We start from the raw sequence: 23755 nt of genomic DNA, 5'->3' as shown, positions 1-23755 counted from the left end.
TGTGTTGGAAACTGAATTTGTAATAATTTACACAAGTGATCTCTTTGTTTGTGCTTTGACATTCAATTTGGATGGTTTTGCAATTTGTATTCATTGTATTTCTTTTTTGCATTCATTTCAGACTGATACTAGGTAGAATAACTCTTGTAAATTACACATATGGTGTTTAAGTCCAGAAATTTCTTTCATAAACAAACAATTACAGATTTACTGTAAATGCCTCATGGGCTGGACTATTGGATGGCCTGTTATATGCAATTACTATCTTATTTTCACGTAAATATAAAAATACGCATTGCCTGCTGAATTTCCCACGCGAACCGGCCTCAGATAAGCGGACCAAGATGGATGTTACATATAGTAACTGTGACAGTAAATAGTAACAGTAAATGTGACTAAGAATACGCAGTCCAAATACAGAGGCTTTCGCGTAAAAATAATGGTTTAGCATTATTTTTTATAGATACAGATTTCGATTAGCATTATTTTTTAATGACTTAATTTTGTATTATCATTTGAACAGTAAATTTTATGAGTGCTAAATGCCAGTTTTAGCTATAGCTATGGGCTTTCGCATTTATATTGAAGTTGGCTTCATATACTTTCCGCTATGACTGTGTTTACTGTGCTTGACACGGAGATATTTTGCTGCTATAACCCATTCATTTATTCATATTTTCTATTTTAGGCAGGAGGGACACAGAGCAAATGGGATTTGCTGCCGTAAAAACAGAAAATAGTCAACAGAAAATAGCTTGATTACACTTAATCCCGATTTAACGGGAAACTCTAGTTAAATATAACAGAGTATAAGTACAGAGAGACTTTGGCACGATTTTATACTATTACGTTTACCAAAAATAAGCGCTTTATATTGTATTATATTTTATTATATTAAAAATGCCTTTTCCCCTGACTGTTTTAATGGGAAATGACAGCTTGCCGATATTCTGACTCCTGTGATCTAATATCCCTTCACTACTTGCTACTACTTTAATTTGAGCCACTTTAATTCAACACAACTTTGTGGAGCTCCATGTCCCGTGCAAGCACAACAGAGAATACATACAAGTCAACTCGTCTCATTGGACTGCTCGCAGAGATTTGGCGATAAAATAAGGTAACCAATTTCAGCACTTGACCAATGACTAGTTCATGGATGTCTGTGCCTTTGCTTCGGTGAAAACGAGGACATTTCTGGTCTTTATTTGGGGTTTTAATCCTTTTTTAAATAAATTGTTTTTCATCCGAAAGAAGCCGTGTCACGTGACGTCGTTGTGGCTGACGACAGATTTGGGGCGGCACTGGCCGATGTAGTCCACTTCCTGCTTTCCCTGCCCTGGTTTCGCCTGATCAGCTGCATCCAACCCTTTATCCGACGAGAGACACAATGTCACATCAAACGGGCATTCAAGGTAGCTGCCTTCGTCTCCGCTTTCAGTCTCCCTGTGTGTTTGTGTGTCGTTGTGCGGCTGTGTGAGTGCCGGACGAGCTTTAAGCAGCTGCAACAATTCATTGCCGCGAGAAGCTAGCGTCAAGTTAGCTAGCCGCTCCTAGCTAGCCGGGAGCTGCCGTGGTGTGTGACCAGCGGTGCCCTGTCAGGGCTGCGAAACGTAATCTCTGGGTCTTTAATCGGGCCAGCGAAACTAAAGCTACTGTGTGTGTTCTGAACAGCTCAAAAGCCCTTTAGGGGCTAAATGGAGCTTCGTTTGTGTGAGGTTAGTTTAGCCTTGTGAATGGACGGGCGACGCCTTCATTTAAACAAAGTGCCGGCCTGGCACTCCGACTGGTCTCTCCGGAAAGATGACAAAAGTGCTGCCTCACCTGCACCGTGTCTTTATTAAATAGGTTTCATTGGGATGTGATGTCCTGTAGTACATGTTTTTTTTCTCTTTTTTTAGTGTGTGTCACATTTTTATTTAGCCCTTGGCAAAGACAGTGGGTTGTTTTGCTGCGTTAAGAATAGACAGGATGATTATAAACACCTTCACTAACCTCAGGCCTCCCATCAACAGTGGACTTTAACGTGTGTTTGAATGTAACTGATTGCATTAAGTCTGTTTGTTTGACTCCCCTGTCAATATAGATTGCTATGAAGGAAGACTTTTAATCCCCTTCAATACTCTAGCATAACTTATTTTTACATGTGTGCAGAATACAGGGCCCATCATGAATGCCATGTAAGTGTCTCTAGTTGGTTACATTCCTGTTAATGTAATTGGCGAAAAAAAATCATTTTGCTTTCGTACATTAATTTTCTGTTGGATTTATTCCCAGGTTTTGCCAGACTTGGAAAACGGCAGAGTCACGGCCGAGTCATTGCAGCTAAAATAGTGTAGTTTCTTGCCTGGCGTGTGAATTGGAGACGTGTTGGTGTCAAGGTGGTCAGCCTTCAGTAACATCTGTACTAGTGTAGTGATCCCATACTAATAATTGCAAAGTAATAGTCTCTTGTTGTTGCTAAGATATAAGGACATCAAATTGTGTTTAAAGCCCAAATGTTATGAGAAATTATGGTAACCGGCTATTTGTCATTAAACTGTCATGACAGATTCATTGTATATACACTAAACAGCTGCTTGTTTTCACAGGTTGTTTACGTTCATGGTGGAACTTTAGTATCTAGGGCTTAAAATGGCCATGCTAGCAAGAGTGTGCTGCCATCAAGCAAGCATTTGTTTAAAACACAAACTGACCCCCCCCCTTATCCCTCTTGTTTTCAGCGGGTAATGATGTGAAGGATATCTTTGCTACTGCCAAGAGCGGAGACCAGTATCGTGTCTTAAAGATCATCATCGAGGATGGTAAGCAGTGTCCCAGAGTCCTCAAGTTTGTTTAGAGCTTCCTCTGCCAAGAAAACTTTTAACTCATACCGCCACCTAAATGTCTGTGTAGGCTGACATTAGAATGTAAGCATGACTAAGTAATACGGCACTGTTGACATTTCTGTTGTTACACATCTGCTTTCCAGAGCAGCTGACTCTGGGTGCCAGCAGGAAAGCATCAAAGAAGTGGGACCAGGAGTATGACTCCTTAGTGCTGCCACTCCTCGAGGATGGTGTGCCCTGCTATGTTCTGTACCGACTGGACTCCACTAACAACCAGGGCTATGAGTGGATTTTCCTGGCCTGGTCACCAGACCATGCTACTGTAAGAAAACCACCAGTTTTAATGAATAGCTGTCTGTGCTACATAGTATTTGGTCTCGTCTGATTGGAGTGTCAGATGGGTGGGGTTCACCACATCAAGGCAGCAGTTATTTTTGTGCTTGTTTAAAAACTCCATAAATGTTGGCAACAGTGCATCCATTATTACACACAAGGCTTCATCAAATCTAAATATAGGTAAAAAATTATGGACTTTTTCCCAAATGATATGGCACTCACCTCGAACTTGTTATCTCTGCCTCAAAATTCACCTATTTGTTCTTTGAGGTGATAGAGCTTTATCACCCCACAACACTTGTTTTGCAAACGTGTCTTTGTGTGTTTTGTGTTTGCTGTGTTCTTGTCTCACCTCAAGTCATTGTCATTTGGTTCAGCTGAAACTTGATGAGCCATTTCTAATGTAGAAACATATTGACTCAAAATAGCTATGACAAATACACATACAGATGTTGATTCTGTGGCAGTGGAAAGAGGAATGTTGCAAGGAGCGGCTGGTGCCAAAAGTGAAATGCCATGCAGAACATTGTAGAACTCCAACTGCATGGAGGATCTGAGCTTAACTGTGATCACTGAATGATATAGCTGAGCTTCACATTCCCATCCTCCAGCTGAAAACATAGTCGTTCAGGTTGAGGCTTGTCTAGAAGTTGCAAAATTGTTTCACAACCACTGCATTTGCTGCTGTCTTTTGTGTTGTTCAAACAAAGTGACGTCTAACGTCTGATTTGGCACGTCAAGTCAACTGTATTTATATAGCTTCAAATTGCAAGATTTGGGTGTATTTAAAGCTACAGTGGAGTTTTGACCACTACTAGCCCAGTGGAACGATGTAGCATGCCATGACTCTGTTCCTTTGTATTTGCTTTCATTCGTGATGTTAATATTAAAATACATAATGTTTTTGACAGCAAATGCACAGAAGCTTAGAAGAAGAACCCTCAGCAGTACATATGATTGATCCTGAAATGACCAAAAAGAAAATGGAATACAGAAATGGATTTGTCATATTTGTCTTACCTCAGTGGTACACCTGATGTGTTTTTTTTTTTTTTAAGGTTGCACTGAATGTAGGCCACCTTTAATCAGGGAAGTATTTGCTAGAGTATAAGCTGCTATGAAGCAGTTGCAGTTATATTCCAGCCAATAACATGAATGGCTCTTTTCATCCTGTATTATTTCTGTTGGAAAATGGCAATAAACATTTTAAAGCTAAAAAAAAGAAGAGGAGATGAATAAATACAATTTCTTTAGAGTGCTAAATAATTAACATTTTCTTTATAATCTTAACAGGTGCGACATAAAATGTTATATGCTGCTACTAGAGCCACACTGAAGAAAGAATTTGGAGGCGGGCACATCAAGGAAGAGATTTTCGGCACCACAAAGGTTGGTCAGGTTGATTGTACTACAACTCTTGAATTTATGTGAACAGTGTAAAAGTTGTGCTTTTACAAGTTAATCTACAGTCTTATACATTTATGGCAACTGAAGTGAGGTATAATGTATTGCTATGTCAACCTGTGATACTGTTTGATGTGTGATTGTGCCTTTTTTTCCCCCCCTCCTCCTCTGGCCCACAGGATGACTTGAATCTTAGTGGATACAAGAAATATCTGACCTCTCAGGCAGCCCCGCTGCCTCTCACTGCAGCAGAGGAGGAACTGAGACAGATTAAACTAAATGAGGTAAAAACACACCGACGTGCAGACTGGTAATTTAGAATTTATTTATTTCATTTCCATTTGACAATCATCTTAGACAAAGTAACATACTCCACAGTGCTTGTTCTTGGACATGCGTTGACAGGCTGTAGGACATTAAGTGCTCATAAGTGGGTGTGGGTTGGGCTTATTCTCTTTCACTTCTGAAAAGCAATGGCACTATGTCATTGTCACACTCTCAGGCTTTGGAGGGTGAAAAAAAAAAGGTTACCTTAACTCACATTTGTGTTCCTCCTTATCACATCTCCTGTGTGTGCGAGCTGTAAATCCCACCAAAAACGGTGCCGAGTATCAATGAAGGCCAGCGATCCTTCATCCTCCCAAACAGCACTAGCTCAGCAAGGTCACAAGATCAGATCAGCACTAGTGCAAGTGTGCATATGCTTGTCTGGCAGTATAACCACAGAGCAAAGTTGCTGATGCGTTGGAACAGCAGGATGTTGGCAAGGATGAAAGTATTGGGCTTCACTGTCATATTCCTCTAAAAAAGGTTTTGTTTCCATGTGTAAATTCTGTTCAGTGGAATGGCTAAAGAGAGGCCTTTTTGTGTTTGTGTGTAATATTTAATGTTTAGTGAGCTACATGCAAATGAGAGGCCTCTGTGGCCTTGAGCACTTGGCAGAGATTGAGAATGGATTGCATATGAGCTGTACCAATGTGCCTTGCCTTTTCCGGTTGCAGTGATAAGATAGAAAAATACCGTAACATAATATCTGTTGTGTGCTTCTAATGACGTTGGCACTATTCACTCCACTGATGTGAAAGACTTTGGGCCAGGGTCAGGCACAGAGTTAAAAAAGCAGCATATGAAGTTTTCCTTTTGAGATTTTAGAGGGCCTTTCTCTTATTTTACTGTTTTTGTCTTTTTTTTTGTCATTGTTTCTCTTTTTTTGAGAAACAACCTGTTCTAATTCCTGCCACATAAACATGAAGTGTCTTTCTTACCATAAATGGAAATGCTTTGAGTGGTGCAAGTACAGTCAATTAAAAGCAGCAGAGTAGAGGGGAAGTGAGGTTTCTGCTTGTCCCACTTGACCAGCTGTTGAAGGAAGATAATATACCATTAATCTGTACAGCCTGGACGAAAAAGAGGCTTTGAAATATTTATCAGTGCCGTGCCTTGGGAGACTTCCTGCCTTTTTACTTAGCAGATGGATAAAAAGAACCACAATCCTTTTTGGTATGCGAGGTAGCTACATTGGAAGCTCAATCATGTTTACACGGAATTTCATTTTGTGGGAACAAGGCTCTAAAAATAGATGCAATCCATCAGTATAATCCCCCAGCATCTACAGTTTTCTGTGATTTTCATGTCACTTCTGATACAAGCACCTCGTCTGTAATTGTCACACTCCGGCATGCAAGGAGCTTCTTGAAACCTTTTTTACTTGTTGGTGATTAGAATAAAGACTTTTTTTTTTTTTTTTTTTTTTTTCGATCAGAAACATCAGTGGGAACCGGATTATACTGGTTAAGAGCATTGCCCCGTCATATTATTGAAATGAGCTGAATCCAAGTAGAACAGTTGTTCGACCTAAATATTAAAATTGTCAGCATGACAACATAACGTCAGCATCATCATCTGGTTGTGTGTGTGTTTGTATATCAACACTGTGGCTCTGATGCATATAATAATGGAAGAAAAAGTTTGAAATAGACCAAGTACTTCATACCACAGGTTTGCTGTGTTGGCACGTTTCTGCATAAATGCACATATCAATAATTAATCACTATTTTCTCAATGCTTATATATTCATTGTGTGTGTGATATGCGTATATGTGTGTTAGTTGAAAGCAAAAGAAATGACCGAATTAATGACCTCATCAACACAGCTGTGTTTGTTTAGGTCAGTATATCATAATAACAGCAGTGGGAGAATAGCACCGAGAATAGTGCCTCGCACTTTTCTGGCATTTACGTGTGCATCTTTGTGGTGTGTTCAGGTGCAGACGGATATCAGTGTGGACACCAAGCAGCAGACTCTGCAGGGAGTGGCTTTCCCCATTCACAAAGACGCTGTTGCAGCACTTGAACGTTTTAGAGACAAGAAAATAAACTACGTACAACTGGTGAGTTCTTGGGAGAATATCAGTATTGAAGAAGTAACCTGAGATGGGTCAGTAATTTGAATAAGCAAATCGGTCTCCTGCCCATTGTTTCATACTGTTTAGAGATGTTTTAGTCAGGAGTTGTTACGGACTGACACAATGCATCATTTAGTCCAAAAAGCCTTTGTGTCAATTCTCCTCATTGAAATTCAAAGTGTCCATGTGACAAGATCAGATCAGTACAAAGTACAAAGGAATAATTGTGCAACTTTTTACCACTGGTCTTGGTTCCGTTTTTGTTTTAGTCAGTTTTTTTTTTTAAGCTGAACACACCTGAGCCAAGAAGGGAAATTATTTGTTATTCACTGTCCATACCCAAATTTCCCTAATTGGTCTGGAATTCAAAGCAAAGACTCACCAGCATGCCACAAATGTTCAGAGTAACTTGTAAAATTGTCTTTAAAAAAACACAGCAAGTAGATGCTGAACAGGAGCTGATCAGGTTGTGCAACACTGAGCCAACAGAGGTGAAAGACCTGCCAATGAGAATCCCGAAAGATTCTGCACGCTACCACTTCTTCCTCTACAAACATTCCCATGAAGGCGACTACTTAGAGTCTACAGGTAAATAGTTATCATTAAAAGCTCTCACAGCTCATATTATCTTTGTACTTTTATTTTTTTTTTTTTAATTGTTCTCAATGGTTCTTTGTGTCCGTTCATCTCTTTTTGTAGTCTTCATTTACTCAATGCCTGGGTACAAGTGTAGCATCCGAGAGAGGATGTTGTATTCCAGCTGCAAAAATCCTTTGGTTGACATGGTGGAGAACAATCTCCACATTGAGATTGAGAAAAAGGTAAGAAACATTTCATCACAGCAAAAGTTTTTGGCAAATGGCATAGGAAACTGGATAATTTTATTTGGAAACTAAATCTGGATTATGTCTCCAAACTTCATAAGTTACTAAAAAAGGAAAAAAAAAAGAAGTTAAATAAAGTAAAAATTAAGTCCATCTTCTGTGCTGCATTTCACGTTCATGACAGTATCATCCAGAGTATTCTCACATTTAGGACTGTTGGTTGACTAAAGCAAGCAATTTAAATCCATTCTTAGAATTTATCAGATTTTCTTTTAGCAACAGCAAGAACATAATCATAATGAAAGTAATTGTTAATAAAAAAAAAAAAAATATCATAGAGTGGACCAGTAGCTTACCTGGTGGAGTGCATATCATAAATGTTTTGTGATATGTGGCTCTTCAGTGCATTTCACAGCCCCTCTCTTTACTGCCACTCTCAATGCAATAGAAGAGTGAGTATGTCTGATTCACCTGTTAACATTTCTTTGTAATTTCCAGTTGGAGATTGATAACGGGGATGACCTGACCAGCGATTTCCTGTACGAGGAGGTGCATCCCAAGCAGCATGCCCACAAGCAGGCCTTTGCCAAGCCCAAAGGCCCTGCAGGGAAGAGGGGTGGCCGCCGCATCACCCGACCACCTGCAGAGGGAGAGGAGGAAGATTAAACGGACCTCACCTTCTGAGCACCACCTCCACCCTGAGCACGTTCCACAGTGGAACATTCCTGTGATGGGGGGGTCATATTTGACACACTTGTTTAAAAAAAAAAAAAAGACCTCAAATTCCCACACGTCACCCAGAGACCCAACTATGCACGCCAAGGACAACTGAGCAATGACACACTTCAGAATTCCATTTGTATCCTGTCAAATGGAAACATATCAATGTATGTTAGTGCATTCACAAAATTGAATTGACAGTGATTTTAAGAGGCCCATACAAGTCACACCTGAGGTTTTTACTTTGTTGCCAGCTGAGAAATGATAGTGCGACTGTGAACTTGCTCCAATATGATGAAACTCCCCCTATTTGAATTCACATGCTCGAATTCTTAACTTGCATTCCTTAAGTCTGTGTCCATTAATGTTTCCATGTTTCATGTGTTCTGCGTTTGTCTCCAACTGTTCGCACAATGAGGTGCTCCAAAGCAGAAAAGATATAATAATCCCACTTGTCTCTCTTGATTCATTTTAACAGTCCATTTTATATTGGAAAATTTACTTCTTTTTTGATATAACTGTCGTTTACATGGAAAAAAAAATCATCTGCTGAGAAACTTATTTTTCTATGCAAGTGCTGTAAATGTACATATTGTAGCTGTGTGATGCTCTATGATTAAGAAAACAGTCTGGTCTGTTCTGGTGATTGTCAGTGTCGGTAAGGATCAAAGTGGAAAGAACAGGGGCTTCCAGAAATATTACATCAATACATCTCAGATTTCACTTAGAGGAAGCTAATCAAACTTAACTGATTCCCAAATAAAAGGGAAAGCCAAGCGTCCGGATAGGAAAGGGAGTTCTGTAAGTACCTTGATCAAAATGTCGCCACATCCACTGGTCTGCTGATTAATATTAGGCAAACTAAACTCACCTCATGTTCAAAGGGGAAAATCCCTTTATATTCATAAAGTGTCATAATAGAAAGAATTCATGTTTGATCTTGTGTTTTCTTACAAACTTTCCTTTTAAAAGAAGAAAAATTAAAAAATATTTAAATCACATTTCCCGTTTGAATCATTTTATTCCATTTACAAAATAAACACATGGCAGAAACACAGTGAGAAACAGCACAATTATAAAATGACCTTTGAGCTTCTAAAATTATTTCTCAGAGAAAAAAAAATTATGCAAGAAATATATTTTGGTCGGTCACAGTCTAAAAGCGACAGTTACAGCTGATAATCCACTGATAGGCTTTTGACAACCCCTTTAAGTTCAGACAGGACCTGTTAAGAAAGATGTTAATGTTAATAACTAAGACACACAGCCTACAATACAAACAAAGATACATAACACCATCAAACAAACAATTCCATAACACCATCATCTAATTTTCATTTGTAATTAAAAGTTTTTACAAGTTTGAATGCTGAGGTTTAGCATTTAGCTCAAAGCAGAGCAAAATCCAGTCACAGATGAACATTCATTAACATGAATGTTAATGAATGTAATTTTATTGACAATTGTGGGGAAAGTGTCATTCCTTGAGCCTTTCTTAAAAAGACCATATATTTGTGCTTCATTTTGACCAATGTTTCACTGATTCACTTTTGTTTTTCCCGTGTATCTTAATACAGACATGAAACGCCACTTCTCCTGCCACGCTTTCCTGACAGCTGAATTGGAAGCAACACCATAAATGCTTTTCAGGAAGGTTGTTGCTGTTACTTAATATTTACACACTTAGTAAATGCTCTTAGCATAGTAACTTAAAATGATGGACAAGACTACCACTTGACTACAGTAGGAGTCCGTGTCACAAATACTAAGTGCAAAGTGATCAGGTAAAAAAGTGTAGACAGTGAATGATATGTGTTAGAGTATTGCTCCTTGACAGAAAGCACACCCCATTGCTATTAAATTAACACATCAGCATTTGAGCATTGCGTCATCAAGAATGAATGGCTTAATGGCATCATGCTCAAGGTGATATGCATAAAGCACTGAAGATGCCAAAGCAACAATAACAACGCATCTTCATATAATGCAGTGTCTTCTCTCACTGTACCTGTTTGATGACCGGCCGTTTGTTTTTCCTGTCATTGAGGCAGTTATGTGCCAAGGAGTAGGTCGTCTCCACCTGGTTCAGCTCCCAGTCGCTCATCTTTTTGTCCATGAAGTCCTTCAGAGTGAGCTCCTCGTCTTCATCATCAATGTCATATATAAACTCCATCTGCAGGAAGGGAAAATCACTCAGCGGGTGACTGGGGTCAGAGGTAAACCTTGAAAGTCATAATGTTGAGAACGTTTTCAAGTTAGGTTTACTGCTTTTGTCGTGTCTTGAATTGCCCAGTTTTCACCATCTGAACAGCAGCATACGATCAGCACAGCTCCTAAATGGGTTCAATCTGTTGGACTTCGTCTTTCATGACGACTTGTTAATTAACTGCAAAGTCTTTAATAAGATGTAACCTCTGATTGTTTCCAGATAGCCGCACAGTGAAGGTTTCTTTTATGCTGCTTACCAAGAACTGTGGCTCCTGGTTTTCACTGGCTGGGGGGAGTCCAGACAATATTTCTAGCAACACCTGTAGGCGACAGAGAGATGGGGTTAATGACATGGCTCGGGACAACAGAAAACCTTTGTTACACCACCATGTGCCTTGTACCTCCAGAGACACTGTAATATTCCCACAGCTGTCCTCACAACACATATAAGCTGTACTGAACACTAAGGCAGTTTTATGATGACAATGAATGTTTGAATTATTCAACCACCGTCAAATACATTTATATGAAATATATTTGTATTTATGTCCATAACTAAAGTACAGCTGTGTACCTAAAAGTTTTTATATAAAATAATGATAAAAGATACAACACACCAACAACACAAATAGAAAAAAATATTTACTATAATGTTTATGTCCTGCAAGTATAGTTTAGCAACAATCCAATACTAGAATTGAGTGCTGAGCTATGTCCTATATTTGATATATGCAGTTTCCTTTCCTGACATAATATCCTAGCCTACCACTCCAAAGCTGAAGACATCAGATTTTGGCGTGATCTCTCCCCTGAGGGCCTCTGGTGCCATGTAGGCACGGGTTCCCACAATCCTCTCTGTCATCATGGTCGTCGATGTTCGTTTGGCTGATGCTCTTGTCAGCCCAAAGTCAGAAATCTTCGCCACAAATTGTTCATTCAACAGGATATTAGCACTAGTAGAAAAAAAAAAAAACGGAGTAAGTACTTTTGACTGAATTGAGCTCTCAGAACAAACAAAAAAAGGAACTATAATCAACAAAATGGCTTTCTGTCCCTATGCTGAGATAGCACAACCAGCTATAGCCTAAATAGCTGTGAAAGGTATATTATTCTTATCATCTTACTTTGTGTAGGAAAGGAAACGAGAGTGTTTACTAAAAGGTCAAACTATTCCTGAAGATCATTTGCAGGGTTTTGACAAAGACTTTGTATACCTTTTAACATCTCTGTGTACATGATGGTTACTGTGCAGGTACTCCAACCCCCGTGCTGCCCCATCAGCTATTAAACATCTCTGTCGCCAGGACAGTGGAGGACTGTTCTCCTACAAAGACAAAAATAATACAACTGAATTATCTGCCTGAAAGCTGCATCTGCGACAAGCTGCAGTCTGCGTTGCAGCTGGTGCTTACCATGCATGCCAGTCGGTCCAGCAGAGATCCATTGGCCATGAAGGCATACACCAAACATGGGTGCTGTCCATCACAGGAAAATCCGACCATGTCGACCAAGTTTTCATGTTTCAACCTGTGAAACAAACAGGTATGCAACAGTCTACTGATTTGCTGTGTGTTGTTTGCAAAGATATAAATATAAAAAGATTAACATTTTGGGAAATGCGCTTCTTGGCTTCCCCTGCTGGCAGTTGAATAAGATGATTGATATTGTGTCTGGATACGACATATGGAACAGCCTGGACACAGTTAGCTTAGTTTAGCACAAGGACCGGAAACAAGGGGAGGGACGCGGCATGGCTGGTCCATTTAAGGTTACAAATACAGCCTACCAACCCATCTGTATCTCACTAAATAATATCATTCATACTGCACGTTTCCTGTTTAGATCCTTTTATTCACAAGCCTTGCTAATTCATTAACTTGTGACCAGTGTTACCCACAAGTGAGGCAGGTTCAGTCAGAATGCTGCAACCTGCCGCAACACTTGCGTTAATGGAAAAGAGTAATTAAAGCGTAATCTAATCAATATCGTCATGTCACTATGAACTATTGGTCATAGTGGCAGTATAAGTGTAGCAGAAAAACCCCTGAATGTGCTGAGTACACAGGAACTACAAGTAATTAAATTGACTTTCTAATTAATTAAAGTAATGAGATTAAATGGCATTAAGTATCCATTATATCTGATACCATTATATTTGATGTCCAACTCACAGCAGGCTTTTCATTCTATTCATCTTTTCACTCTCCTAAATTCCATCATTATGAGGATGGCTTCAGGACCACTTTTCCCGCTGAAGTTAATAAAATGTAAAGTCTAATGTTGTCTGTGAGTCACGTTGAATCAACGTGATTAATAAGGATATAAGACGAAAGACCAAACTTACACTTTCAGAGTCTGGATTTCTTGATAGAACTGAACATGTAGCTCATCTGGTGAAACGTCATCCATCTACATCGGATCATATTTTGCATGTGTTACAAAATCTAAAAAGGTAGATATGTTGAGCTTGATATGAAAATATTTTCACTTACTGGATTGAGTTTTTTAACCGCAACAGGTTTGTCATTCAGGAGTCCTTTGTACACAGTGCCAAAGCCTCCTTCCCCTAATCTGCTGCCGCCATCTGACATGGGACGATCATCAAAATTGCCAGTAATCTCCATCAGGTCACTGTACATGAAACTGGAGAACCCGCTGCCACCACCTGCTGGTAGATTTGTTCAAATTACTATTTTTCAAACAAGTACCAAAAATTATGTTTAAGATTAAGATAATATTTTGAGGAACTTATTACATTTACTATTGTATTAATGTACAAAAATTAAGTGCTTCCATGTGGTATTTCTATTTCCTTTCTACTTTATAACTTTATTTATATACCTGTTTACATGAATTTTGTAACCATGACAAGACTGAGACTGAGCACACAAGACATTTACATATAGATTATTATATATATTATTATATTCATCATCACCAACAAAAATAACATATGGCTCGCATATTGAAACAGTTTCAATAATTATGTGTACCACTGAGGCAAGTTTTTGTGTTTTGTGTCTTTTTACAATATTCTCTGATAATAGTTTTAATACTACTTCCTATTTAGCAAATGCTTCAATCAATGCAATTAATGTATGTACAAGAATAGATATCAACTTTATGACTCCTGCCTAAAAAAAATCATCTTATAATATGAATCAAGATGATTTTTAAGTTACAGTCACCTGTTTGGTGACTGCTCTCCTTTGCAACTGGTCCTTCCTGTAGCATCAGTGGTTCCTGTAGAGTCTGTGGCCCCTCTGGCTTCTGCGGTTCCTGTCGAGCCTGTGGCCCCTGCAGAGTGGAGGTGACAGCCGTTGTATCTGTCTTTCTGTCTGTCAGTAACCTGGTTGGAAGCTCACTTTCTATAACCGGATGGACTGGCTGTGCCTCCGTCACTGAGAGGACCTCTTCCACTGTGTATGGTAATAAAATACATAATTTGTCATTTCATATAAAACATAAATCTAAAGTATCCATTTAAAATGATTGTTATACAAATACATGAACGATAAAAATTAAGTCTGTTTCAAGACATATATATGGAAAGCATTAGTTAGCATCAATCCTGAGAAGTGGTATGAAAAGTAGTAAGTAGCTAAATCTGGTGGTTTAAAGAAAAGAAAGTCTTTTTCTCCAATAATTAATTTACAAAGTCCAAGTGAGTTTACATCCTCGTTAGCTGAACAGTCAGTGGTAAAGATAAATCTGATATCTCTTTCTACCTGTCAGTAACCTGGCAGGAAGCGACACATATGTCAGATATGCAAATATGAATCTGAACAATCGAGTCCTGCTTTGGGTTATAGTATACAGATATCATTACCAGTGATTGTAGAGAAGCGGGATAGGGGCTGATTATATGGTCTTGGATTTTTTTTTTTTTTTTTACATAGAGTGGATTTGCAAATCATACCAGGGAACAGAACACTAGCAGCAGCCAGGAGCTTGTGTTGCCTCAAAATGTCCACAAGTTCCCCCACTGTACTGTTGGTGGTCCCCCAGTCATTCAGCAGCTCCACTGTGGGACTACATCCCTGAGCAAGCAGGCCCTCAAATCTCCTGAAGTAAGGATGGAAGGGTGCAAGGATGGATGGATGGATGGAGAGATAGAAAGATAGACAGATAGATGGTCTTTTATATCTTTCTATGTCTCCTCTGAAACAATAAAAATCATTCCTCATAAAGTTTATTACTTGAATTAATAACAATTCTATCATTATTATGATCACTATGGTGCAGGGGTCGCCAACTCCAGTCCTGGAGGGCTACTGTTCTGCATGTATTAGATGTTTCCTGCTCCAACAGGCCTGATCCAAACGAGTGGCTCCTTGACAGACTTCAGCAGAGCTTGATGACGAGCTGATCCTTTGAATCAGGTGTGTTGGCGCAGGTTAACATCGAAAACACGCAGGACAGCGGCCCTTCAGGACCGGAGCCGGAGACCCCTGCTGTAGTTTGACTAGCTACAAAACCGTACCTCACGTGATGCTGAGAGTACCTCGGCTCCCCGCCGGGATTGCGTATCGACATGATTACATCTCTCCACCTGCCCTGAGGGTCCAAAAAGTCGGACAGCCTGCGACGTAAACTATAGCTGAGGCTGCGAATGTAGGTAGCGGAAGTTACTGGATTGTTCATTCTACGAGAAAATGCTGCTAACAACCGACAGCCGAGTTCATCTGACAGTCACACTGACATGCCTACGCACTTGCAGACCCGTTATAGATGCTTACTGTGTAGCATCAGATAAACTCAACACTGAAACACTTTCTCTCACACAACTTAACTGAAGGGCGTTTTTTCCGAGATTGAGCAATTTCCCTAAACATGACACGGCCGGTCAGGGAGAGACTCCACCCACAATGCGGAAATAACAGACAGGGAGATTACAAAGTACAGAAAGTAAAGTCACAGAGGTGAAAAGCTGTAACAGCACAATCTAAAGTTTATTTATTTATTTATTTATTTATTTATTTATTTATTTATGCATGCCAGACTGGGGAGACACAGAAAGCCTGTGGTGGTTTACATACTACGGCGCTCTCTTGTGGACAATAACGAGACTTCGCTTCTTGAAACCACCTTGAGAGGATGATTCTTGTGTGAGAGGATGTGATGTTTATTTTTAAAGCTAAATACGTAGTTCTAATTGTTATTAGGATAATCCTTGTGTGCAAAGGCTTGACTTTTTGTTTCCTAATCTGCTCTAAGGAGTGACAATTAGCTAGTTGAAATAGCGCTGCTGGTGATTAATATTCATTGTTCCTGTGTGACAGCATAAATAGTTATCGGGTTATCCATTGCTCTGCCTGCAGCGTTTCATGCACAACCATATTATTTGCTATTATTTTTTTTAATCACACTTGTAGACACATAGAGATCCTTATGGTATCTTTATGTGTTCACGTCCTTTATGGATATATCTAGCGATTTATGCATATAAATAAAATTAAATATAAATATTCTGGCCCACATGAAGGCCCCAATGCAAACCTTTATGACTGTACACAACATTGACAAGAAATAAGTGAATATTGCAACCATGGGTGCTCATTTGATTCTAAAATCCTCTGCATCAATATGCTGCTTTAATGGCCTTCTGTATTGACCAGCAACACTTTGCTATCGCTCCTCTACTTAACCGTTTGAATAACCAGAGTTGCATCATTGTATGCGTACAGCTTAAGTTCTTTGAAGTCGTATTGTGCGATTGTTGACAGAAAGCAGTGTAAGTACCATCTGAGCCATTTTCTAAATTGTTACATTCAAAATAAATGGTGGGAATAAGTAACCTCTAACTCATCTTAAATCATCATTGCTGATCAGATAGCATAGGCCTTTTTTTTTTTTTTTTTTAATGCAAAACCACATCCACGTCAATCCACTTTATTTATATACCACAACAGCAAGGTTGCCAAAGGGCTGCACAAAGAAAGAATAAAAAACAATGCAAATGATGAAAACATAATCAATTTAAAGTAAAAGAAAAACACCATGAAATACTTCATACTCATAGACTAAATGAAATCAGTGATTAAGAAACACTAGAAGACAGACAAAGACCAAACAATAGTCATGCTGAATCTAAATGTAAAGCCTGGGAACAAAAATAAGGGTGGGGATGGGTTGTGGATTATACTTTTCCTTTTGTTCCTCGTCATTTCAATCTCTCACTCTCTTTTTGTTCCCAATGCCTGACCTGTTTTTATCCCCATGGATTTGGATTCATAAGTGACACTGCCAACTGCTGAGATGCAGGTAAGACCTGGAGAACACTCACTGTGCAGAACAGCGGGTTCAGCTAAAACCACTTGCCTTGCTGGAGGAATACATCAAACATATCAGAGAAGAAACATCAGCTTTCCACTTGTTCTCCTCTTTCAACCTTTAAAGCTTCATGAAACAAGCAACTTCATCAAGCCAAAACTGTGTCAACCACCACTGGCAAACTGGCTTTAACAAGCTTTGAGTGCCGTTTCTTTTCTCTGTGTACGAGCAATGTTTGAGCTGTTTATGATGTGTTAGTTACTATTTTCACTGTATTTGTTGAATTGAGATTAGTCTGATGTGGGCTGGAGCACTTGGCTCCCTCACTGAATGGGTGGGGTGAAGGTTTGCGAAGATGTGTGCGTCAAGAATATGATACTCTAAAGCGAGGCATGAGAAAACATCTTTTATTTCATGAAAATCACTAGAACCAAACAGACATTAAACAAGACTAGACATCTTCAGGCACGAGCGACTGCACCAAAGCAAAGCTTGGTTAATTCTAACCAGAGTCATTTGAAGCTGTACACACAGTGGGGTGTAGAGTTTCAAAAAATGTAATTAAAAACTGATGAAAGCTCTGAATAATATTCATATGCGTGATTGTTTTTTTGTTATTTATTGTTTTTTTATTTATTTGCTTTCTTTTACACAATGAAAAACACGGAACATGGACCCAAAGCATATGTGCTTTTCTAATGCAGCAGCAACTGACATCACCCCCAACGTACTCAAAAACAATCTTTTAATGTCATGTTTGATTTGATTGAGTTCTGACGATGACATGTACGTTTTACATGATTTTTCACAGCTGAGCATCGTGACCAGTCCACCCTCACGAAAGACAACACACAGCACATGATCTGAGCTGAGAGGGTCCACCGTCACACGCAGAGCAGTTTATTATATTTCAAGACAAACTGAATGAAAAAAGTAATGATACTCTTTATAATGAAAACTCATTTATCATGCCCAGTGAGTCATGAACTAAGGGGCTATTCATCTTTAATAGACATACATATATCTCATGAAAATGCATGCACGTGGTCTCTATGAAAAGGAGACATACCACATGTGTGAAGAAACTGCAATTCAGTTATTTTCAAGGCCACAGCATAATGAGAGCCATTACTGCAATTGCGGTGGCCAAGAGCATGCATTCCCTTTATTCCTGATGTTTCATGTTGTCTTTCACAAACACATGATTCCGAATTTATAAAATTTATAGTTACTTGTCAGTGATTGTGCTGTATTTGTGTGTGTGTGCGCGCGCACGAGTATGGTGGTGTTTCGTTAGAGGCATCTGAAATTATTTGTGTAAATGTAGTCCATTTGTGTGTATTTGTGGGAATTCCTGAGAAAGACAGTGATCATGATCATCATTTTTTTTTTTTTTTTAAACAGAGTCACAAAGTGCATTTCCTTAATTGATTAAGTTCAGGATGAAAAATAAAAACAAAACAGTTAAAATAGTTTTAAGGTTCTGCACGAGATACAATATAAAAAGTGCAACAAATGATGTAACGATTTGTGTGTGTTTGATGGAATGTATCCCCACCACAGTTTTTGACTGTGTGCTGTGTGTTTCTGTGGTTGCTATTTTGCCTGAGGTGATGCACATTTAGGTGTAATATCAGTAAAGTCTGGATCTCACCTGGGGCCTGGGGGAGCTTCAAACCCACTCCACATTTGGTGCCTGCAAATACAAGCTCTCAGATTAATGCAATGTGTGCATGTGTCACTGCAACCGCTGGTGTGTGATGGCCCTCACACCTGTGCACCTTTTGAAGTGCCTCATCATCTGCAGCATGCCTGCTGTAACCTTAGTGGCAGGATCCCGACAGCACGCACACAGACACAGGAGGCAAGGCCAGACTCTGGGCTCTGCTGAGGCAAGCCGGGAGATGGAGAGAGATGATGTGGGAGAGAACAGAAAGAGTGAGGGAGAGCGTGACAGTCAGAAAGATGAATGAGTAAAAGAGAAGAGAGGGCACACAATGACGATGGGAGTGAAGGACGGACGAACGTCTCCAGGGAGCGCAAAAAGGGGAGGTCCCCTACTGTTTGGGAACAAGGGCAGAGGCAGGAGAAGTGCCAGAGTGGCTTAAATCAACAGGGAGAAACTCTGCAGGTGGAGGAAATTATCAGAGGAAGGCGAAAGATGTCCAGGAAACCTTGGTGGTTAACAAGGACAGATGAGATGAGAGCTGGGGGTCGGTGAGACAAAGCAGCTGCTCTCAAAAGTTTATGCCTCTCATTTATCATTACATTTGTGTCAGAGAGCTGAGCCTGTTTTTTCGGCAAGCTTAAGAAGTGATGACTCTTTTGAACTCTGCCAAAAATCATTAAATCGCCTTGCACATTTTATAACACAACTCAAGGAAAAGAAATAAGGTGTTGCTGTGCATGACAATACAGTATAATCAATCGTGTCATAAAATATTTTTAATTCATTATACAATCAAGAGATTGCTACATCCTGTCTTCTTTTAACCAAGATAGCCCCATTGGGATCTTTTTTAGTCCAGTTTAAACTATGCAGTAGAGTGGAGAAAAAGAAAATGCATGAAAATATAGATAGATAATTATAGTGTCTTATCTCAGTGACTTGAATGATGCTGTACAAAAGAGCTAACAAATGGCAAAGTTGAGTTTGTTTATTTTTGCCTCTTCTCTGTGTATCCAGCTTGTCAGCCTGAACACTTTCATAATTAGATGTGCAGCTACAATGAGATGGCAATGGAAAGAAAACCTGTGCAAGTACTGCCATCAGACAGGTGCATCTGATTCATTAGGTTGAAAAAACAAACAAACTATGATTTCCTTCATAAGTCAACACCGCAGAGTCCATGTGTCCAGTCGCTGTGATGAATTAGCAGTCTTGTCGTGTAGTGTAACAGTTCACCCGGCGCATCAGAGGTCTCCCATGTTGGAATTCAAATGAGCCAAATGAATGGGAGGACCCGCTTGGTGAGACAGAGGGGAGCAACGGGGGGTATGGGCACAGCATCAGGGTCGAATAGAGGAGCCTTAATGTATGTCTCCGCTGCCTGTCCATACAAGGCTTTAGCTGTGTGTCCCTGATGGACATTGAGAGTTCCCTGCAGGATGTCTCTTCTCCAACTGGAACACCTTTGAGCATGTTTAATGTAGTTTTTTTTTTTTTTTTTTGAAGTTGTTTTTAGGGAAAACCCCATGGGAGGGTACAGCACTTCATTGGCTTTTGTACGACAATGTGTTTATATGCTTTGATTTCTTAACATTTATTGGTTCACTGAAGAGCCCTGCCACAATGGAGCTTGGTTTAATGATGCTGTTTTGCTTCAATGAGTCCACTAGAGCACTGTAATTACCTGTGTAACACAAAGAGGGCAGTAGTGGCCTGCAACTTTATGACTGAGTAAAGTGGTCAGTCTGAGCAGATGTTTTCATGCGCACAAACCTTGATATGTGCACATGAACATGAAATCACATACAAATGAAATGATGCCAATTCTAGAAAACAAATGAAATTTTGTGGCCTTGCAGATGGCAAGCTTCCACATAACTTGTGGCAATTTGACTCTAGCCAACCAGCAAGTTGAAATTAAAAGCCATATTAGTGTTTAAAAAATTCAAAATGATGAAGAATACGTTTTAATTGCTTCCTTGTTTCTTTGTCCGAGGGTTGTACAACATCCAGGAAAATATTTGTAGCAGCTGTTTTCCTGTTCTGTCTCTTTCCTGGGCCGAGGAGACACACACACACACACACACACACACGTGCACACAGCTCATCAGCACTCTAGTTCTAAGGAATGATCTGGCGGCATCTTGAGTGGCAGCTCACTGTTGCGTTGCACTCGAGTGCTCACCGACACTGCCTGATTGCAGGAGGTTGCCCTCTCATATTTCCTCAAAAATCTCTGGCCGCAGTCCCAAAATGATCTGTCTGGCCGAGTGCACCAGCATGAGGAAAAAAAGCCTCCTCTGTCCCCTGGCATCTCCTCTGCTTGAAGGCTACTTGCTACCCGGGTGAATTATGGGATATCTGGCAAAAAGCCACTAATCTTGCAACGCTAAACCATGCACACAAAGACATGAATTTAACACAGCACAACTGGACACAAGCCTTTTGGTATATCTCTTCGATTTTAATATAATCAAGTTTGATTTCATTCATTTCAAAGTCTTTAGTATGTGAAGGGAGGTTGGAAATTATACATAAGTTCTGAAATTTTAAAGTCATACTTGAGTGAATATTAGTGCTCTGAGAAACTTGATTTGTGTCCTGCTTTTAATCTCTTCTATGTCCCTTTCCACCTTTTTCTCTACACTGTGCTGTGAAATACTAAAGGCAAAAAATGGCAAAGAAGACAGATAAACCATTTCGCAGGCAGATCCACTTGAATGAACATTTAACGTGTTTTTGGCATGTGCCAATTAAACAAAGCTGAAACAAACATGGCAGTGTTCGTATATGCAGCTATTTCCAGTAGGCCTTTAAACTAGGACTATTTACACTTGTTGTTTTTTGTTTTTATTTTTCACTTGTCTGATTTTAGTTTCAACGTTTAAATATGGATTCCAGTTTAGTTTTATCTTGTTTGCATCTTTACTTGTGAAATAGGCAGTGGATCTATAGGATATAAAAAATTTGGCTATTTAGTCTCTCTAAGGTCACGCTATCTTCAGGGGCTCAAGTGGGTGGCCATAGCTTATGGTGAGTCCTTGTTTCGACTTTTTAATGTGGACATGTTGTCTGTATCTTACTCTCCTGGTTTGCCTCCCAGATCAGCCATATAGGAAGTTGTAGTGAATAATAGCGTTGGATGAAATCAAAATTTAGCTATTCCAAACCAAGTTATTACATTACTTCAAATTATTATTCCCATTTTTAGTAGTTTCCTTTATCAATGTTATGTGTTGCTGTTTCAAGGATGTATCTGTTTTCTATTAAGAGCTGCCACTTTGTATTGTATGCACACAATGCCTCACTTCACTCTGGTCACAGCTCTTGAGTGCACAGTGGCTCTCACTGAGCCTATAACCTCCATTGTTTGGACCCAGATTTCTATGGGGGATCCTTTTGTATGAGCTGGCCAAGATATAACTGGGGCGTAATTTGTGGGAATGGGGGGGCTGCTGCAGGTCAATAGTGACCCTGAATGCTGAAAAGGTCTTCTGATCTTCTTGAAGCAAATCATTGATGGTTGGTAACCCCCTGCAACCGATGCTTTGCTCCACTGAGGGCAGAAGTGAAAGGAGCCAGCGAGGCCCTTTGACATCGCAGCGGGGAACCTGTAATCCAACGCTCGTCAGTGCTAATCCATCGCTTCACAGCTGCAAAGAGACGAGCAGCACATGTGCTGCAATTGGCAACATTCCGTTGACATAAAGCAGCAAATTGTTACGTCATAACACAGATGATTGGAGGAAAAACAGCAGGCTGGATAATTAATTTGTCTCTCAATCCTGAGAGGAAAATTACAGGTTTTCTCTTTGACGCTGACAGACACTTATTGGTTGCCCTTGGCCAGGGAAGAGTCAAGGGTCAAGTTGCTGACATCTGAGTTGGTCTCCTTTCATTCTCTCTTGTACCATGCAAGTTTCCATGAGGAATGCCAAAACACTTGGGAGGAACTTTCTTTGAGATGTTTAAAGATGTGAAAAGGGCTTTAACTGCAGGTGGGCTGAACCACTAATCTGCTGTCTTTACATACAAAAGCAGATTTTTTTTTTTAATGGTTTACAAATTCCCAATTTGTTTAAGGTTTTCTGATCTCTCCTTTCTAAGTTTTCCCCTTGTTTTGTCATTCTGTAATTTTCCTGAAAATACCTGTCCTTAGTTGGATAAATAACCCAAGGCGGATTAGAGTGGTTGCTCCTATCACTCACAATAAGCTTCTCAGAAACTTCAAAGCAGGTCTAGACCTCAGCTTTGAGGTCTTGAGAATACGCTCAGCTCAAAAAATGACAAAAGACCGCCACAGGTGGTTTATTCTTTAAACTATAAAACAATTCTCTGCATTATTTGTCCCTTTCTCCTAGAAAACCTGTCGGGACACATTGATGGATGAGGTTAACGACCACACAATGGAGCATACACATGCACTGTAACATTTTGGTATGGTTCACCTATGTGTCCTTTAGTGGCTAAGATAACATGTAATATGAGTAAAGAGTGGAATACATTAGTCTTGTCGGGTTAGGTTTGGGGTTAAAACTTGCTTAACTCACTGCAGTAAATAAAAGGTTTACAAAGGAAAATATAATTTATCAAGTCAGAGCCCATGATCATGTTCTCCTTGTGGTCAAGTCATAAATCTTATAATTGCACCTAAGAAGCTTAATCATTGAGTTTCTATTCAATGCAGCAAAGTTAATGTGAATTCATCTCTCCCTATGTTCAAAACCAAGCCCTTTTTGTCTTGTGCAGTAATCACACTTGGAGTTAACGCCCAGCAAGTACTTATAAAGCACACCAAAGATGCTGAGTCCTCCTAATCCCAAACTTTTATCTTTTACCCCAAGTGAAAACTGTTGGTGGCAATGTTGAGTTCACTCTAAATAAGAAAACCTCTGAATAATGGTGGCAAAGGATGATATGGATGATTGAGCATATCCATCAAACACTGCAACAATGGTAGACACAATGGTTATGTGTGTGAGAGGTATGGAAATAAATGGTCTTCTGTAAATGCTTTTCTCCATCATGACATATGAGGAATCGAATGTTCTTGATATTTTGATCACAACATTAGTAGTATAACTATAT

The 23755-nt window shown here is 39.6% G+C and overlaps 2 protein-coding genes across 8 annotated transcripts; one reads left to right on the top strand and one right to left on the bottom strand.

The window, feature by feature from the left end:
* The first annotated feature begins 1304 nt into the window (after nt 1-1304).
* Nucleotides 1305-9518, top strand: twf1a (twinfilin actin-binding protein 1a). 2 transcript variants are annotated; one of them, XM_029522280.1, is made up of 10 exons: nt 1305-1415; nt 2724-2804; nt 2972-3150; nt 4458-4553; nt 4748-4868; nt 5000-5004; nt 6833-6958; nt 7411-7561; nt 7673-7794; nt 8296-9518. In XM_029522280.1, the coding sequence occupies exons 1-10, from the start codon at nt 1391-1393 to the stop codon at nt 8461-8463; spliced, it is 1074 nt and encodes a 357-aa protein (XP_029378140.1). In that variant the 5' UTR covers nt 1305-1390; the 3' UTR covers nt 8464-9518. The 2 variants fall into 2 exon arrangements, with proteins under 2 accessions (XP_029378140.1, XP_029378139.1); XM_029522279.1 differs by lacking the exon at nt 5000-5004 and having other exon boundaries at nt 4748-4852.
* On the bottom strand, nt 6287-15550 carry irak4 (interleukin-1 receptor-associated kinase 4). 6 transcript variants are annotated; one of them, XM_029522275.1, is made up of 11 exons: nt 15209-15550; nt 14645-14886; nt 13914-14144; nt 13218-13393; nt 13070-13134; nt 12138-12252; nt 11940-12049; nt 11492-11678; nt 10983-11045; nt 10526-10690; nt 6287-8437 (listed from the first exon to the last, which is right to left on the bottom strand). In XM_029522275.1, the coding sequence occupies exons 1-11, from the start codon at nt 15367-15369 to the stop codon at nt 8426-8428; spliced, it is 1527 nt and encodes a 508-aa protein (XP_029378135.1). In that variant the 5' UTR covers nt 15370-15550; the 3' UTR covers nt 6287-8425. The 6 variants fall into 6 exon arrangements, with proteins under 6 accessions (XP_029378135.1, XP_029378133.1, XP_029378134.1 ...); XM_029522273.1 differs by lacking the exon at nt 6287-8437 and adding an exon at nt 9503-9743; XM_029522274.1 differs by lacking the exon at nt 6287-8437 and adding an exon at nt 9503-9743 and having other exon boundaries at nt 13218-13390.
* Between the last annotated feature and the right edge of the window lie 8205 nt (nt 15551-23755).

The sequence above is a fragment of the Echeneis naucrates genome, chromosome 16, assembly GCF_900963305.1.
Source record: "Echeneis naucrates chromosome 16, fEcheNa1.1, whole genome shotgun sequence".
In the NCBI taxonomy this organism is placed as follows: domain Eukaryota; kingdom Metazoa; phylum Chordata; class Actinopteri; order Carangiformes; family Echeneidae; genus Echeneis; species Echeneis naucrates.
The sequence above is the reverse complement of the archived record's forward strand: the minus strand, read 5'-3'. Positions and strand labels throughout refer to the sequence as shown.

What these genes read in the sequence shown, in the direction of transcription:
- twf1a (XM_029522280.1), top strand. Translation starts at nt 1,391, where the DNA reads ATGTCACATCAAACGGGCATTCAAG. An exon ending in ACATCAAACGGGCATTCAAG is followed by an intron (nt 1,416 to 2,723) that starts GTAGCTGCCTTC and finishes TCTTGTTTTCAG; the next exon opens with CGGGTAATGATGTGAAGGAT. An exon ending in CGACTACTTAGAGTCTACAG is followed by an intron (nt 7,562 to 7,672) that starts GTAAATAGTTAT and finishes CTCTTTTTGTAG; the next exon opens with TCTTCATTTACTCAATGCCT.
- irak4 (XM_029522273.1), bottom strand. Translation starts at nt 15,369, where the DNA reads ATGAACAATCCAGTAACTTCCGCTACCTACATTCGCAGCCTCAGCTAT. An exon ending in TACTCTCAGCATCACGTGAG is followed by an intron (nt 14,887 to 15,208) that starts GTACGGTTTTGT and finishes TTATTGTTTCAG; the next exon opens with AGGAGACATAGAAAGATATA. An exon ending in TGGACCGACTGGCATGCATG is followed by an intron (nt 12,050 to 12,137) that starts GTAAGCACCAGC and finishes TTGTCTTTGTAG; the next exon opens with GAGAACAGTCCTCCACTGTC.